The sequence below is a fragment of the Pongo pygmaeus genome, chromosome 1 (assembly GCF_028885625.2).
Source record: "Pongo pygmaeus isolate AG05252 chromosome 1, NHGRI_mPonPyg2-v2.0_pri, whole genome shotgun sequence".
NCBI classification, from domain to species: Eukaryota; Metazoa; Chordata; class Mammalia; order Primates; family Hominidae; genus Pongo; species Pongo pygmaeus.
The window spans coordinates 173,633,049-173,646,733 of record NC_072373.2 but is presented as its reverse complement, the minus strand read 5'-3'; the positions used below and the strand labels follow the sequence as shown (position 1 = coordinate 173,646,733).

Genomic DNA, 13,685 nt, shown 5'->3' with positions numbered 1-13,685 from the left:
TAGCTTGCTTAATTATATTTAGCCTAATTATGAAATTAAAACTCTTGTCAAATAGATGTCTCAGATTTTTTTTTTTTGAGACAGACTGTTGCTCTGTTGCCCAGGCTGGAGCGCAGTGGCATGATCTCAGCTCACTGCAACCTCTGCCTCCTGGTACAAGCAATTCTCCTGTCCCACTCTCCCGAGTAGCTGGAACTACAGGTGCATGTCACCATGCCCGGCTAATTTTTGTATTTTTAGTAGAGATGGGGTTTCACCTTATTGGACAGGCTGGTCTCGAACTCCTGACCTCAGGTAATTCACCTGCCTCGGCCTCCCAAAATGCTGGGATTACAGTCATGAGCCACTGTGCCCAGCCCCAGATATTCTTAATGCAGTTTCTTTTATGCTTGATAGGTTGAAGAGATGGAAGCCAGGCGGCTCTTTCAGCAGATTCTGTCTGCTGTGGATTACTGTCATAGGCATATGGTTGTTCATCGAGACCTGAAACCAGAGAATGTCCTGTTGGACGCACACATGAATGCCAAGATAGCCGATTTTGGTATGTAACTCCAGTGTTGTTCAGAAATGTACTAGCTACCTTTTAAAGCATAACAACTCATTGAACTAAGAACTTTCCATTTCAACCTTGTACGTTCTGTACCATGAAAAGGGATTAGCTGAAATCTCCTCAGTAGCTTTTTTTTTTTTCATTTAATTAAATTTTCATTAATTTTCATTAAATATACTTTAAAAATGCAGATACCTTGAGAAGTTAGAAGGTTGTCATCAAGATAAATCCATTCAATCTGCATTTTCTCCTAAGGAAAAAACGATGCATAACTGTTTTTTTTTTTTTTTTGAAGAGAGGGGAGGAGTCCCAGACTTCTTTGAAAATCTCGTGAAAGTATGGGCACTTTCCCTGATGAATGCATATAAACTGAGGTACCTGAAAATATACATGCAGTTGGAAAAAAGCCCTTCTGAATTGCTCCACAAAGAGGTCCTTAGGTGTAACGTCTAATAACTTGATTAGAGAACAGTTTTTGTCAGGGGTAAAAGGTACATAAAATGTGATTTTTATACTCCAAACACTTTCTGAGATAAACATATGTGGAAAGGATGCCTTAATAGGGTATTTGAGAAAAAGACTAGGAAGTGAGAGATTAAAGAGAAAGAGATAGAAAGGTACCGGCTATTGTTGCCTATTTGTGGTCTATACCTTGTCTTTAATTTAAAAACCTGGAAACTACTTTCTCCATTTCTCTTCCTTCTCTAAATCATGAAACTTATTTATTACTATAGCTCAACTAGATTTTTGGTTCAATAGTTATTTTTTCTATGTTGAATTAAATATTTCTAAATTAAAAACCTTTGGAACATAATCTCTTTATGAGGTGGGGCCCATCTGGTTTCTAATTATAGAATTTAAAGAGGCTTTTGAAAGCATAGGGCAAAAAAGTAGTAGTCTCTATTTTATTCTTTCGACTATGGAAATAGGTAAATAATATTTTGATGTTTTCATGTTTGGGAAAGTTAATATGCTTCAGAATAACCTCATTTGTGATGGGAATCAACATTTTTATTTAGAAAGGAAATTTAGTTTCACTCATACATGTGACGTGCTTTAGCTTTTTGTTATAGTGTAAGCACTCTGAGACGGTCTCTTTCCAGTTAAATGCTTTCCACTGCTTTTTTTTAATAACTAAAAAAAAAATGATATATGGAGGATCCAGGACTTGAAATTTTGCTCATATTTATATGACTTTATCTACTTTTAAAAATATCTAGCACCAAGTAAACATTACTTTTATTTTTAGGATTATCTAATATGATGTCAGATGGTGAATTTCTGAGAACTAGTTGCGGATCTCCAAATTATGCAGCACCTGAAGTCATCTCAGGCAGGTAATAATCAGTGAAGCATAAGCTTTTTGTAATCTTGTGTTCATTTTGATAACATTTAATTACAATATATTCTCTATGGAAGGTAAGATTTTAACGTGGTAGAAATGGATTGTTCATGTATTTTTCCATTGTTAAAGGGATAATGGTTATATTAAAAAAGTTTAACATTTCATTTAGATGTCATTATAAATATACTTACGAAGTTTTCCCCATTGGAAAAATAACTGAAGTAGATCCTGATTTAACATGTCTTTCATGTTACAAAAGTGCAGATAAGAGAGTGAGAATTTGCTAAATTTAAGCTAGTGTCATTATTTATTTATTAGATTTAGTTCTTTAATAATACCTTGCATATTTTCCAAAGTATATAGAGCATTGTTTTATATTTTGTGTTTGGAAGAATGAGATTTTGGGGGACAATATTGTTTCATGAAATTAAACTACACAAGTAGAGATTCTGTAGTTACTCATATAACTTATTCATTGGTACATTATAAAAATGTTTATACAGATTGCAGTGGTAAACTCAAGTTTTTCTACAGTGATCATGTGATTTTAAAAGTTAACAGAATCCTATGAGAGAAAATATGGTAAAAGTATTATTGCAAATAGCAGATAAAGAATTATCTTAGTCCATTTGGGCTGCTATAAGAAAGATACAATAAAGGTGATAGCTTATAAACAACAGAAATGTATTTCTCACAGTTCTGAAGTCTGGGAAGTCCAAGATCAAGGTGCCAGCAGATTTGGTATCTGGTGAGGGTCTGCTTCCTAATAGACTACTGTATGCTCGCTGTAACTTCACATGGTGAAAGGGACGAGGGATCTCTCTGGGGTCGCTTTTATAAGGGCACTAATCCCATTCATGAGAACTCTGCACTAGTGACCTAATCACCCCCCTAAAGTCCCCACCTCCTAATACTATCTCCTTGGGGGTTAGGATTTCAACACATGAATTTTGGGAGGACATAAGCATTCAGTCCATTGCAAGGAGTTTGAACAATACAGCAAATGATGTAAACAATCACCATTTTTTATATAAACAGATTATATTCTTTTCATTAGAATAGTAGAGATTTACTTTGTTACCTCAGACCCAGGTTTGAGTATGGTAATATGCTATCATGGGAATTGTGATGCTGTAGAAACGTAAGAGAAAAAAGGAATAATACTATAAGCATAGGTTATCTGGATCAAAGATAATTTCAGTCATATGAGTTAGGAAGTGATGAGAATGGAAGTGGTAAGTACTCAGGATAATGTGTTACAGGATAAATACTGTCTACACAGTACTAATTAAGTACTTTAATGTTTTAAATCTCTCTCTCTATATATAAAATATATTTTTTATATATATTATTATTATTATTTTTTGAGATAGAGTCTCGCCCTGTCACCTAGGCTAGAGTGCAGTGGCACAATCTCAGCTCACTGTACCACCTCCTGGGCTCAGGTGATCCTCCCATCTCAGCCTTCTGAGTAGCTGGGACTAAGATGTGCACCACCATCCCTGGCTATTTTTTGTATTTTTAGTAGAAACAGGGTTTCACCATGTTGCCCAGGCTGGCCTCAAACTCGTAGCCTCAAGCAATCCACCCGCCTCAGCCTCCCAAAGTGTTAGGATTACAGGTGTGAGCTACCGTGACCAGCCTTAATATTCTTCAAAGGTGTGCCAGGAGTAGAAATTCTATTATATGTATACATTATACGTATGTTTTCTTTCTTGTAATAGTTCTTTGGGAAAAAGATTTAACCTATACACCATAGTATTTTTTCAAGTTTGTGGTCATCTACTTTGTTTCCCTCAAAAATCAACCACAGAAAGTATTATATATTTTAATTAGTATGTTTCAGTTAAATGAATTTGTGACAAATAAAAATACCCTATTCACTTGGCAGGCTTGAATAGTAGTTGGCTAGCCCCATTACTCTCTTTGGGGAACAAACACTGAATATTGGGGAGCAGCCATGGACTTCATTAAAGACCTTGGAAATGAATATGTACTGAATGTAGACTACCTATATATAGAAGTAGGGTACATAGAGAAAAAGTGATACTTGCATTTCAGGTTTGTGTTGTCATCTTTTTTCTTAGATTGTATGCAGGTCCTGAAGTTGATATCTGGAGCTGTGGTGTTATCTTGTATGCTCTTCTTTGTGGCACCCTCCCATTTGATGATGAGCATGTACCTACGTTATTTAAGAAGATCCGAGGCGGTGTCTTTTATATCCCAGAATATCTCAATCGTTCTGTTGCCACTCTCCTGATGCATATGCTGCAGGTTGACCCACTGAAACGAGCAACTATCAAAGACATAAGGTGACTTTTCTTTTTGTTTCTGTTCTGCATATTGTCTCATAGGAATAATAATGTTAATTAAATGATTCTCCCAAAGTTTCATTTCCTGCCCTCACCACCTCACCCCCAGTACTCATGCTTCAGCCACATTGAACTTGTCCTTGTTTCTCAAACCTAACATAGATTTTATGCCTTCTTGTCTTTGTTTATATTATTCACTTTGCCTTGATGCCTTTTCTTGTTTCTTTTTTGACCTGATAGACTTCCATTCATCCATTAAAGTTCATGCCACCCCTTTTGTGATTTCCACAGGTGCTTCCATTTCTGTTTTATCATCATTTTGTTCATGCTTTTATTATTTAATTCTCATCCTGTATCTAGTTATTTCTCAGTGTGTCTTTTTTCTCTCTTAAATTATGATATCAGGGTAGAGAGTGTGTCTTATTCATCTTTGACTACACAATGCTAAAAGGCCTGGAAAGATGGTATGCTTAGAAAGTGTCTGAAGAAATTTCAAATGGAGAAATAGGGTGAGATTTTGTATTTTAATATGGTTAAAGACATAAAGCATAAAAAGTTTTGCTAAGTTTTTGAATTCAATAGCTGCTAGTCAGCTTACTGTGAAGGCTTTTGTGTCACTTGAGAAAGTTTGGAAAGTGCCATTGCTGATGCGCCTATGAATATGACCTTTGTATATCCCACACCTGTGTATAGTAGCAAGATGATTAATTGCATCCTGCCTATGACTTATCAAGGCATGTTTCTTAGAGGTTTTTTGTTCTTACCTAAGATTTCATCTGTGTTTGTTTACAAACATGTTCTTTTGACATCTTTCCAGAACTCTTCCCCTTTTCATCATTAGCCAGCAAAGACTTTTTTTCTTTTCTTTTTTTTTTTTTTTTTTTTTAAGGCAGGGTCTCACTCTGTCGCCAAGGCTGGGGTGCAGTAGTGTGATCACAGCTCACTGTAGGTAGCCTCAACCTTCCAAGCTGAGGTGATCCTCCCACCTCAGGCTCCTGAGTAGCTGGGACTATAGGCGCGAGCCACCACACCCAGCTAATTTTTTTTTTTTTTTTTTGTATTTTTAGTAGAAATGGAGTTTTGCCATGTTGCCCAGGCTGGTCTTGAACTTCTGAGCTCAAGCGATCCACCCACCTTGCCCTCCCAAAGTGCTGGGATTACAGGTGTGAGTCATTGCACCCAGTTCCAGAAAAGACTGTTTTGAGACCTCTGACCTTTGGAATATTTAAATGATGGCTGAGATAGCTGTTTATGTGACTGCTGCTGATTTCATACAGGCAAGGACTGATGATTCTTTTTGCATTTATGTATCATTTTCTTTTCCCAGCCTTTCTTCAGTGTTCCAGACCTCATGTATAACAATGTAAAAGTGTAAATTAGCCACCAGATTTAATTATAAAAATGAACTTAGCAGGAAAAAAGCCCTTTGTGTTTATAGTTCTTTAGCATATATACTTCTGTTAATTGACTTTTCTTTAGAAAATTAGACATGCTGGTATATTTGCAGCTGCTCATATCAGCATATACATTTACAATAGTAATAGGCTGGGGGCAGTGGCTCATGCCTGTAATCCCAACACTTTGCGAGGCTGAGATGGGAAGATTGCTTGAGGCCAGAAGGTCAAGACTAGCCTGGTCAACATAGTGACAGCCCATCTATATTAAAATTTTTTTTTGTTAAAAAAAAAGTCAAATGGTAATAATACTGATTCATTGCTTTGAAACAGATGTTTGTATATTTATAGACTTCAGAAGAAAAATGTAAATATATTTACTGGGAAGAGTTAATTTGTACGTAGGTAGATGGCATGAAAGTGTCATTCATCTCTACTTTAATATGATAACTTGAATCTATAGTTTTCGTCTTTTTTTACTTATGTCATATATATATTTACTTATCTATATTAAATTTTTTAATGTTTGGGAATTCTTTTCATTTTTTTAATTCTTTTTTTTTTTTTAAAAGAGATAGGGTCTTGCTATGTTTACCAGGCTGGTCTTGAACTCCTGGCCTAAAGCGATTTTCCCATCTTGGCCTCCCAAAGTGCTAGGATTGCAGGCATGAGCCACCACGCCTGGCCAATGTTAGGGAATTCTTGATTTGATAAAATATAGTTCAATAGGGAAAAGAATTACTAATCATTGAAAAATTACAAAATACCAAGCATTTTGCTTTATGGCTTGACTTATGTTATTGCACTGACTTTTCATAGATAGCTATAAACCATTTTACAAACCATGAAACTGAAGCTCAGGAAGGTTACATCATGATTTATGTATCTGTTTGCCCCTATTAAATTATAAATTACTTTAAATTAGGGACCAATTATTCATAGCAAAATGCACAAGGTCTAACACATATTAAATGTTGAGTAAATCTGTGTTTGTTGAAAATTACACAACTAATAAGGAGCACAACGGGGCTCAACTTGGAACTTAACCTGAATTCAAAACCTGTGCCATTTCTACTATTCCAAATTGTTACATCAGTTCTGTGATATCTATCCTTCTTTCAATCTATCATATTTTATTTATCTCATATGCTACTACATACTTACTGTCTCAATATTATTTTTGTACATCTATTATTTTCTTGTAAGATAGCCATTGGAAGTTCGAAAATATATCTTCATATTTATTTGCTTATTTAACCATATTTGCTTTTATTCACTCAACAAATATTTGTTTCACATCTGCTCTGTGCAAGGTCTTGTGCTAGGTGCTGGGAATATAGTGGTAAACAAGATAGATATTATCTTCATGGAAAACACATCTTTTTGTTCTCCAGGTATCTTAAGCTTAGTAATAGTATTAATGTTATCATAGTTAAGGTGAGAGGTCTGAAGTTCAACTGAGCACAAATCCCAGTGCATCTGTTTATTAGCAATGTGCAGCTTAGTTACTTCCTACATATATTAGAATTTTGGGGAGTGTAGTCATAGATCAAACCATGTGAAATTGCCATATAAGTAGGTCTGAAAATGATTGAATGTCAGAAACTGCAAATATTCAACTTAATATAATTAAAGCTTTTAGAACAATGTCTAGAACATAATATTAGCTATTATTATTTTTGAGGGAATATTTGAAAACCTTTTAGCCGCACTTAAAAAAAGAAATTTGGGCATATCATGAGGTTTCTAAAATTTGATAGTCTTTAAAATCTAACCTTAAGTCATATATCAATTTCAGGTATCAGGTAGTAGTGATAGAAAAATATAATTTCTGATGCCTGTATAATAGCCCATGTGAAGTGAATTGCTTTTGTCTCAGATGAACCTTCATAAACATCCTAGTTACTGCTCACTTTGGTAGAGTTAGTTCAGAAACTGACTCCTGAAAATCAAAAGCTAGAAGGATGGCTTTTAAAATTGTCAGTTATTACAAGCAATTATGGCCATTTGACTAAATTAATGAATTAGAAATCAAAGTTAGATTGTTTCCTTATTGTTTTTTAAAACTAATTTTAAAAATATAATTCACATATCATAAATTTATCCCTTTAGATTGTATAATTCACTGGCTTTTAGTATATTCACAAAGTTCCATAATCATTACGGCCATCTAATTCCAGAACTTTTTTGTCATCCCTGAAAGAAACTATACACACTAATAGTCACTCCCCATTTCCCTTTCCTCCTATCCCCTGGCAACCACTAATCTACTTTCTGTGTTTGTGCCTGTTCTGGACATTTCATATAAATGGAATCATACAGTATGTGGTCTTTTGCATCTGGTGTCTGTCATTTAGCATAATGTTTATAAAGTACTTTCCTATTGTAGCAAGTATTAGTACTTCATTTTTTTTGCTTGAAAAATATTCCAGTGTATGAATATACTACATTTTGTTTATGCATTAGTTGATGAAGATTGAATTGTTTCTAATTTGTGGCTTTTATGACTACTGTTTCCATGAACATTTACATACACAGTTTGTATGGCTATGCTTTCATTTCTCTTGGGTGTATATACCTAGAGTTTATAATTGTCATATGTTGTTGCTGCTGCTCCTGTTTGTTTGTTTAGTGATTTTCCTGATCTGATTCTGTAAAATCTGTATTCTTTTCTATATATGGCTACTGAAATCTCTCTTTGGTTAGCTTAATGATCAGCTAGTGATTAGATAAAAATTTCCTTAAATGCCCTGATCTAATAAGTCTCCCATCCTTTGCTGATGGGCTCTGTGTGATGTTGGGGTATATCCTCAGTGCTCCAACAGGCAGTTATAACTCTGCCTTAGCCTTCACTTCCGGCTTGTGCAGAGCCTCAAAATCTGCCAGTGGTGAGAAATTATGGCCCTTTCAGTTTTTTCTCAGGCAAACACACAACCCTGCATTTGTTTCTGCCCTTTCTGAGTCCCAGAAATATATCAGAGCTTTCCAAAGACCCCTCTGGAAATTGTGTTTCCTAATTTTTCCTTTTAAGTGTTTTGGTCAGCTTTTCATTTACCCAACTTTCACTGCTGCTTCAGGCAGTTGGAATGTTAGACAGTTGCCATTGATTTTTTTTTTCTTTTTTAACAAATGCCATGGGGAGAAGGCTGTTTGCAGGAGTAAGCTCTGAGTCAGGTCACATAAAAACCAGGCTTGTGAGTGGTTTCCAGAGAACTGCTAGACATGTAAAATAATGACAGTTCTCTCATGGTAAGATTTTTGGGGAGCTCTAAACTATTCTGCTGCTCTATTCTCCCCACCTCAATGCCCCAGTGATTGTTAAGCTCCTGTTTTCTCAGCTCTGTGATTATGAGGCTGTTGGTTTTCAAGGCTGCCATGGAGCTGGACAAAGGGAAGTGGACTTAGGGCAACTTAAAAAGCCACAAATCTCACCTTTCTTATTGAGATTCAGCCATTTTTCTTGAATAAACAGTCTTCAGATTGTTGCAAGCCTTTGGTTAATTTCCAGGGTTCTGAAAAAGTTGATTTTCACAGTTTTTGGTTAATTTTCAAGGTTCTGAAAAAGTTGATTTTCACAGTTTTTGCTGGTATTTTATTGTTTTATGGAATAATAGATTTTTTGAGTTTATTTTGAAAGTGCTTAACTTTTCTATTTGTCATTGATATTTTAAAAATATTAGACATGTAACATAATTTTTTGTCTTCTTTTACTTCTTTTGTAGCTGGGTGTGGTGGTGTGCACCTGTAATCCCAGGTACTCAGGAGGCTGAGACAGGAGAATCACTTGAACCTGGGAGGCAGAGGTTGCAGTGAGCCAAGATTGCGCTACTGCACTCCAGCCTGGGTGACAGAGCGAGACTCCATCTCAAAAAAAAATATATAGAAAAGATCTATCTCAAGTTATTTTTATTGCTGAACATTAATAGGTGCTTAATATTATTATATAGCCAATAAACACATGAATGAATTTTTTTTTGTGTCCATACTTTGTCTATTTATCATATATGCAGCATTTATTGAGCATTTACTCTGCTAGGTAGTAGGGTAGAGCTAAATAAGATATGGTCACTATTTCAAGAAGTTGTCAGTTTACTGGGCAAGATTAAGAAAAAAATCAACAACTAAAAGAATGTATTGTGATAGAAAAGTCTAGTAGCTGTAGAAGTTTTATCTTTGTACATATCCTCAGGGCCTGACACACCATTATTTCTTACTTGGACTATTGCAACTAGCATCACCATCATCATTTTTATCTTTTCAATTCATTTTCTGTACCACAAACAAAATGATCTTTATGGAATGATAACTAGGTTATTTTACCCTGTCTCTTTAAAATCCTTCAATGATTTTCATCAACCACCAGTTCAAATCATGAGATTTCCTTTTTATGGCCTATAATTCTTAGAAATATCTGATTTCATTTGGCACTCCATCTCATAACTCATTCTTCTTTCATGATGTTGAGCTCATTCCGGTTCCTAGAGCACAGCATAACTCTTTCTTTTCTCATGGTCTTTGCACATATTGTTTCTTTTGCTGGGAATATCTGTTCCACAACTCTTTGCATAGCTGACTTCAGATCATTCTAGTGTCAGCTTAAATATTACTCAGAGTGGCTTCCCTGATCACCCGCCTCTCATTCTAAATTATATACTCTCATTTTACTCTATGCAATTTCTCTTGCAATCTTTATCACAGGATTGGCATATTTGTGTATTTGTAACTATATTTTATGTATATTTGTTTAATCTCTATTCAGCTGAAATATAATCTTTGCGAGGAATGTTTCTTTTTGTCCATAGTATGTCCTCAGTAAATATTCAAAAATAAATTAATCAGTGAATAGAAGACATTCAGTCAAAATATATCTTCATCTGAACTTAGGGGATGCCCAATTCTACCAGGTAATAATGTCTAAACAATCTCGAAGGAGTAGTTTGTGTTAGATGAAAATGGTTTGGTATTCTAGGATAACAATAGTAACATCAAGCGCAAAGGCCCAGAAGTGTGAGAAAATAAGGCTTAGGAGAGCAGTTCTCAAACTTTTTGATTTTAAAATCTTATAACTCTTAAAAATTATTGAGGACCTCAAGGGGGATTTTTTAAAATGTAGGTTATATCTATCAATATTTACTATATTAGAATTAAAACTGAGAAATTAAGAAAATATGTAATTTACTTAAAAATAACTATGTTAAATAATACATTTTTCATGAAAAACAACATTTTCCAAACAAAATTGTGAGAAGGATTACTTTATATCAAAGACAACTAGGTTTTCATACCTTCTTCATTCAATCTGTTGCACTATTTTGTATTAGCTGAAGTGTGGTTTTCATACTTTCTTCATTCAGTCTGTTGCATTATTTTGTATTAGTTGAAGTGTGTAAAGAAGGTCTGACCTCATTCAGATAAGTGGTTGAATAAGAAAAAAAGCATATTTATTATTATTAACACCAACTTTATCAGAAAGTCTTTAAGTATTGCGAAGCTGTTAAACTCATACAAATAATACAAAATTTGAAATTTTTGCTTGAAAGCTTGAATTTTATCATTGGCAACAAATATTGCTGGTTGTTTTCCTTAAAGCGATGGGCTCGCTTTTTTCATTTTTGAGAAAATGTCGTCCAAATGCCAAGTCTTAATAACCATAGTTATTCAAGGGTAGTGGGTAATTAACTTGCTCAGGATCACATAGCTAGTAAGTGGCAGAGCTAGGTTTAGGGACCAGATCTTTTGATTATATTCTATTTTATTGCCCTATGTCTAAATTATTTGGACTTGCCAAACCGTGTCTTACAATAGTGTATTGTGGTGTTTTTCCTAGAGAGCATGAATGGTTTAAACAAGATTTGCCCAGTTACTTATTTCCTGAAGACCCTTCCTATGATGCTAACGTCATTGATGATGAGGCTGTGAAAGAAGTGTGTGAAAAATTTGAATGTACAGAATCAGAAGTAATGAACAGTTTATATAGTGGTGACCCTCAAGACCAGCTTGCAGTGGCTTATCATCTTATCATTGACAATCGGAGAATAATGAACCAAGCCAGTGAGTTCTACCTTGCCTCTAGTCCTCCATCTGGTTCTTTTATGGACGATAGTGCCATGCATATTCCCCCAGGCCTGAAACCTCATCCAGAAAGAATGCCACCTCTTATAGCAGACAGCCCCAAAGCAAGATGTCCATTGGATGCACTGAATACGACTAAGCCCAAATCTTTAGCTGTGAAAAAAGCCAAGTGGCATCTTGGAATCCGAAGTCAGAGCAAACCGTATGACATTATGGCTGAAGTTTACCGAGCTATGAAGCAGCTGGATTTTGAATGGAAGGTGGGAAATTATAATGTAATAAGATCATTTGTAGAAGCCATTTTTCTATGTTATAAGCTGCTCTGAGCTCCTGAGTTGAGTATTAAGCCCAACTTTTTCTGGTAATATGCTATGCACATTAAAAACAAAACAAATAACCTCTATAAGGATGAAAAGTGGTTGATACTGGGAACCAACATATTTTGAATTATAGAAGTGTTCTTGGTCAAGAAAAAAGTAATCAACTAGAAATCATCTGAGAAAATAGCTTACCAGTTTCAGCATGCAACATAGCAATGAAAAATCATGAGTGTTTTCAAAGATAGTATGTTTTTACTTTCTCTTTTTTTTTTTTTTAGGGAGGTTATTTTTCTTTTCTTTTTTTTTAGGTGACAGAGGCAGGTGGCTGTAATAGCTAGTGGTCAATACAAATTATATTATCAGGACATATTTACTCAGTTAATAAACACTTTTCTCCAAGTTGTGATATTCTCTTTTATTTGGCTAGTGCTTTTAATACTTGGAGTACATTTTCCTTACTCTCAGCCCACAGTTTGCTTTTCTTAGAAATTAGTGCTCAATTTCATTTCAGTTCTATTTGAGTATATGTGTAGGGAGGGGCATTTTTTCTTTTCAGATATGCCTTTCACTCTTGTTCTTTTCTTGAGGATTGTGAACTTTTAAAGGAAGAAGAAAAATGTGCAAACTTACCACATAAATATGCATTTGACGTGTTCAAATAAATCAGTCATTTTCATTTTATTATTTGTACATGAAATGAATATTTTATTAAAATCATTTAAAAAACAGATCTCTCTGTTTTGGAGCAGTCTTATTTAGTTAAAAAAGAGATGTTAACATTTTTAAAATTCTGTACTGAAATATTTTGAAACTAGTACCACAGATGTTTTGAAAATCCAAAGAAGTGTTGTTTTTTTGTTTTTTTTGTTGTTGTTTGTTTTTTGAACAGGGTCTCACTCTGTTGCCCAGGCTGGAGTGCAGTGGCGTGATCTTGGCTCACTGCAACCCAGGGTCAGGCTGAGGTGAGAAGATATTCTCACCTCAGCTTCCCTAGTAGCTGGGACTACAGGCGCCTGCCACCACACTTGGCTGATTTTTTTTGTATGTTTTTGTAGAGATAGGGTTTCACCATGTTGCCCAGGCTGGTCTCAAGCTCCTGGGCTCAGGCAATCCACCCACCTTGGCCTCCCAAAGTGTTGGAATTACAGGCATGAGCCACCGTGCCTGGTCCTCTTTGTTCCTTCTACTCCATAATCATCCATGAACATGTTCAGGCAGAGACTGGACAACCAAATTAGAATTGATGTTTTAGAGTTGATGCTTATCTAGAGTGAAAGCTAGACCCTATGTAATCTCTGGGTTTTCTTTAAGCTTTTCTTTTATCTTTCACTTTTTTCTTCAGTACCCCAAATTTATTCAAGTAGCTTTTCCTTTAAATCTTAATTGCCATACATTACTGCTAGTGGGGATTAAATAAATACTAAAGTAAACTACCGGTAATATAAAAAAATTATTCGATATTCCTTTCCTACCTCACCCCTATTAGTTACTTGTTTTGACTTTTTTTTTGCATAAAAAGGTAGATATTTTGTAGTTTATTATTTTTATTGATTTTTCACTTTAGGTAGTGAATGCATACCATCTTCGTGTAAGAAGAAAAAATCCAGTGACTGGCAATTACGTGAAAATGAGCTTACAACTTTACCTGGTTGATAACAGGAGCTATCTTTTGGACTTTAAAAGCATTGATGG

The 13,685-nt window shown here is 35.0% G+C and overlaps 1 protein-coding gene across 3 annotated transcripts in view; it reads left to right on the top strand.

Moving 5' to 3' along the window:
• Window positions 1-13,685, top strand: part of PRKAA2 (protein kinase AMP-activated catalytic subunit alpha 2) — a 63,111-nt gene that overhangs the window by 46,590 nt on the left and 2,836 nt on the right. For all 3 annotated transcript variants that reach the window (XM_054446921.2, XM_063655207.1, XM_063655199.1), the window contains 5 exons: window positions 397-541; window positions 1,800-1,887; window positions 3,983-4,207; window positions 11,429-11,933; window positions 13,558-13,684. In XM_054446921.2, the coding sequence (XP_054302896.1) occupies window positions 397-541; window positions 1,800-1,887; window positions 3,983-4,207; window positions 11,429-11,933; window positions 13,558-13,684 (1,090 nt within the window). The remainder of the gene's footprint in view (window positions 1-396; window positions 542-1,799; window positions 1,888-3,982; window positions 4,208-11,428; window positions 11,934-13,557; window position 13,685) is intronic.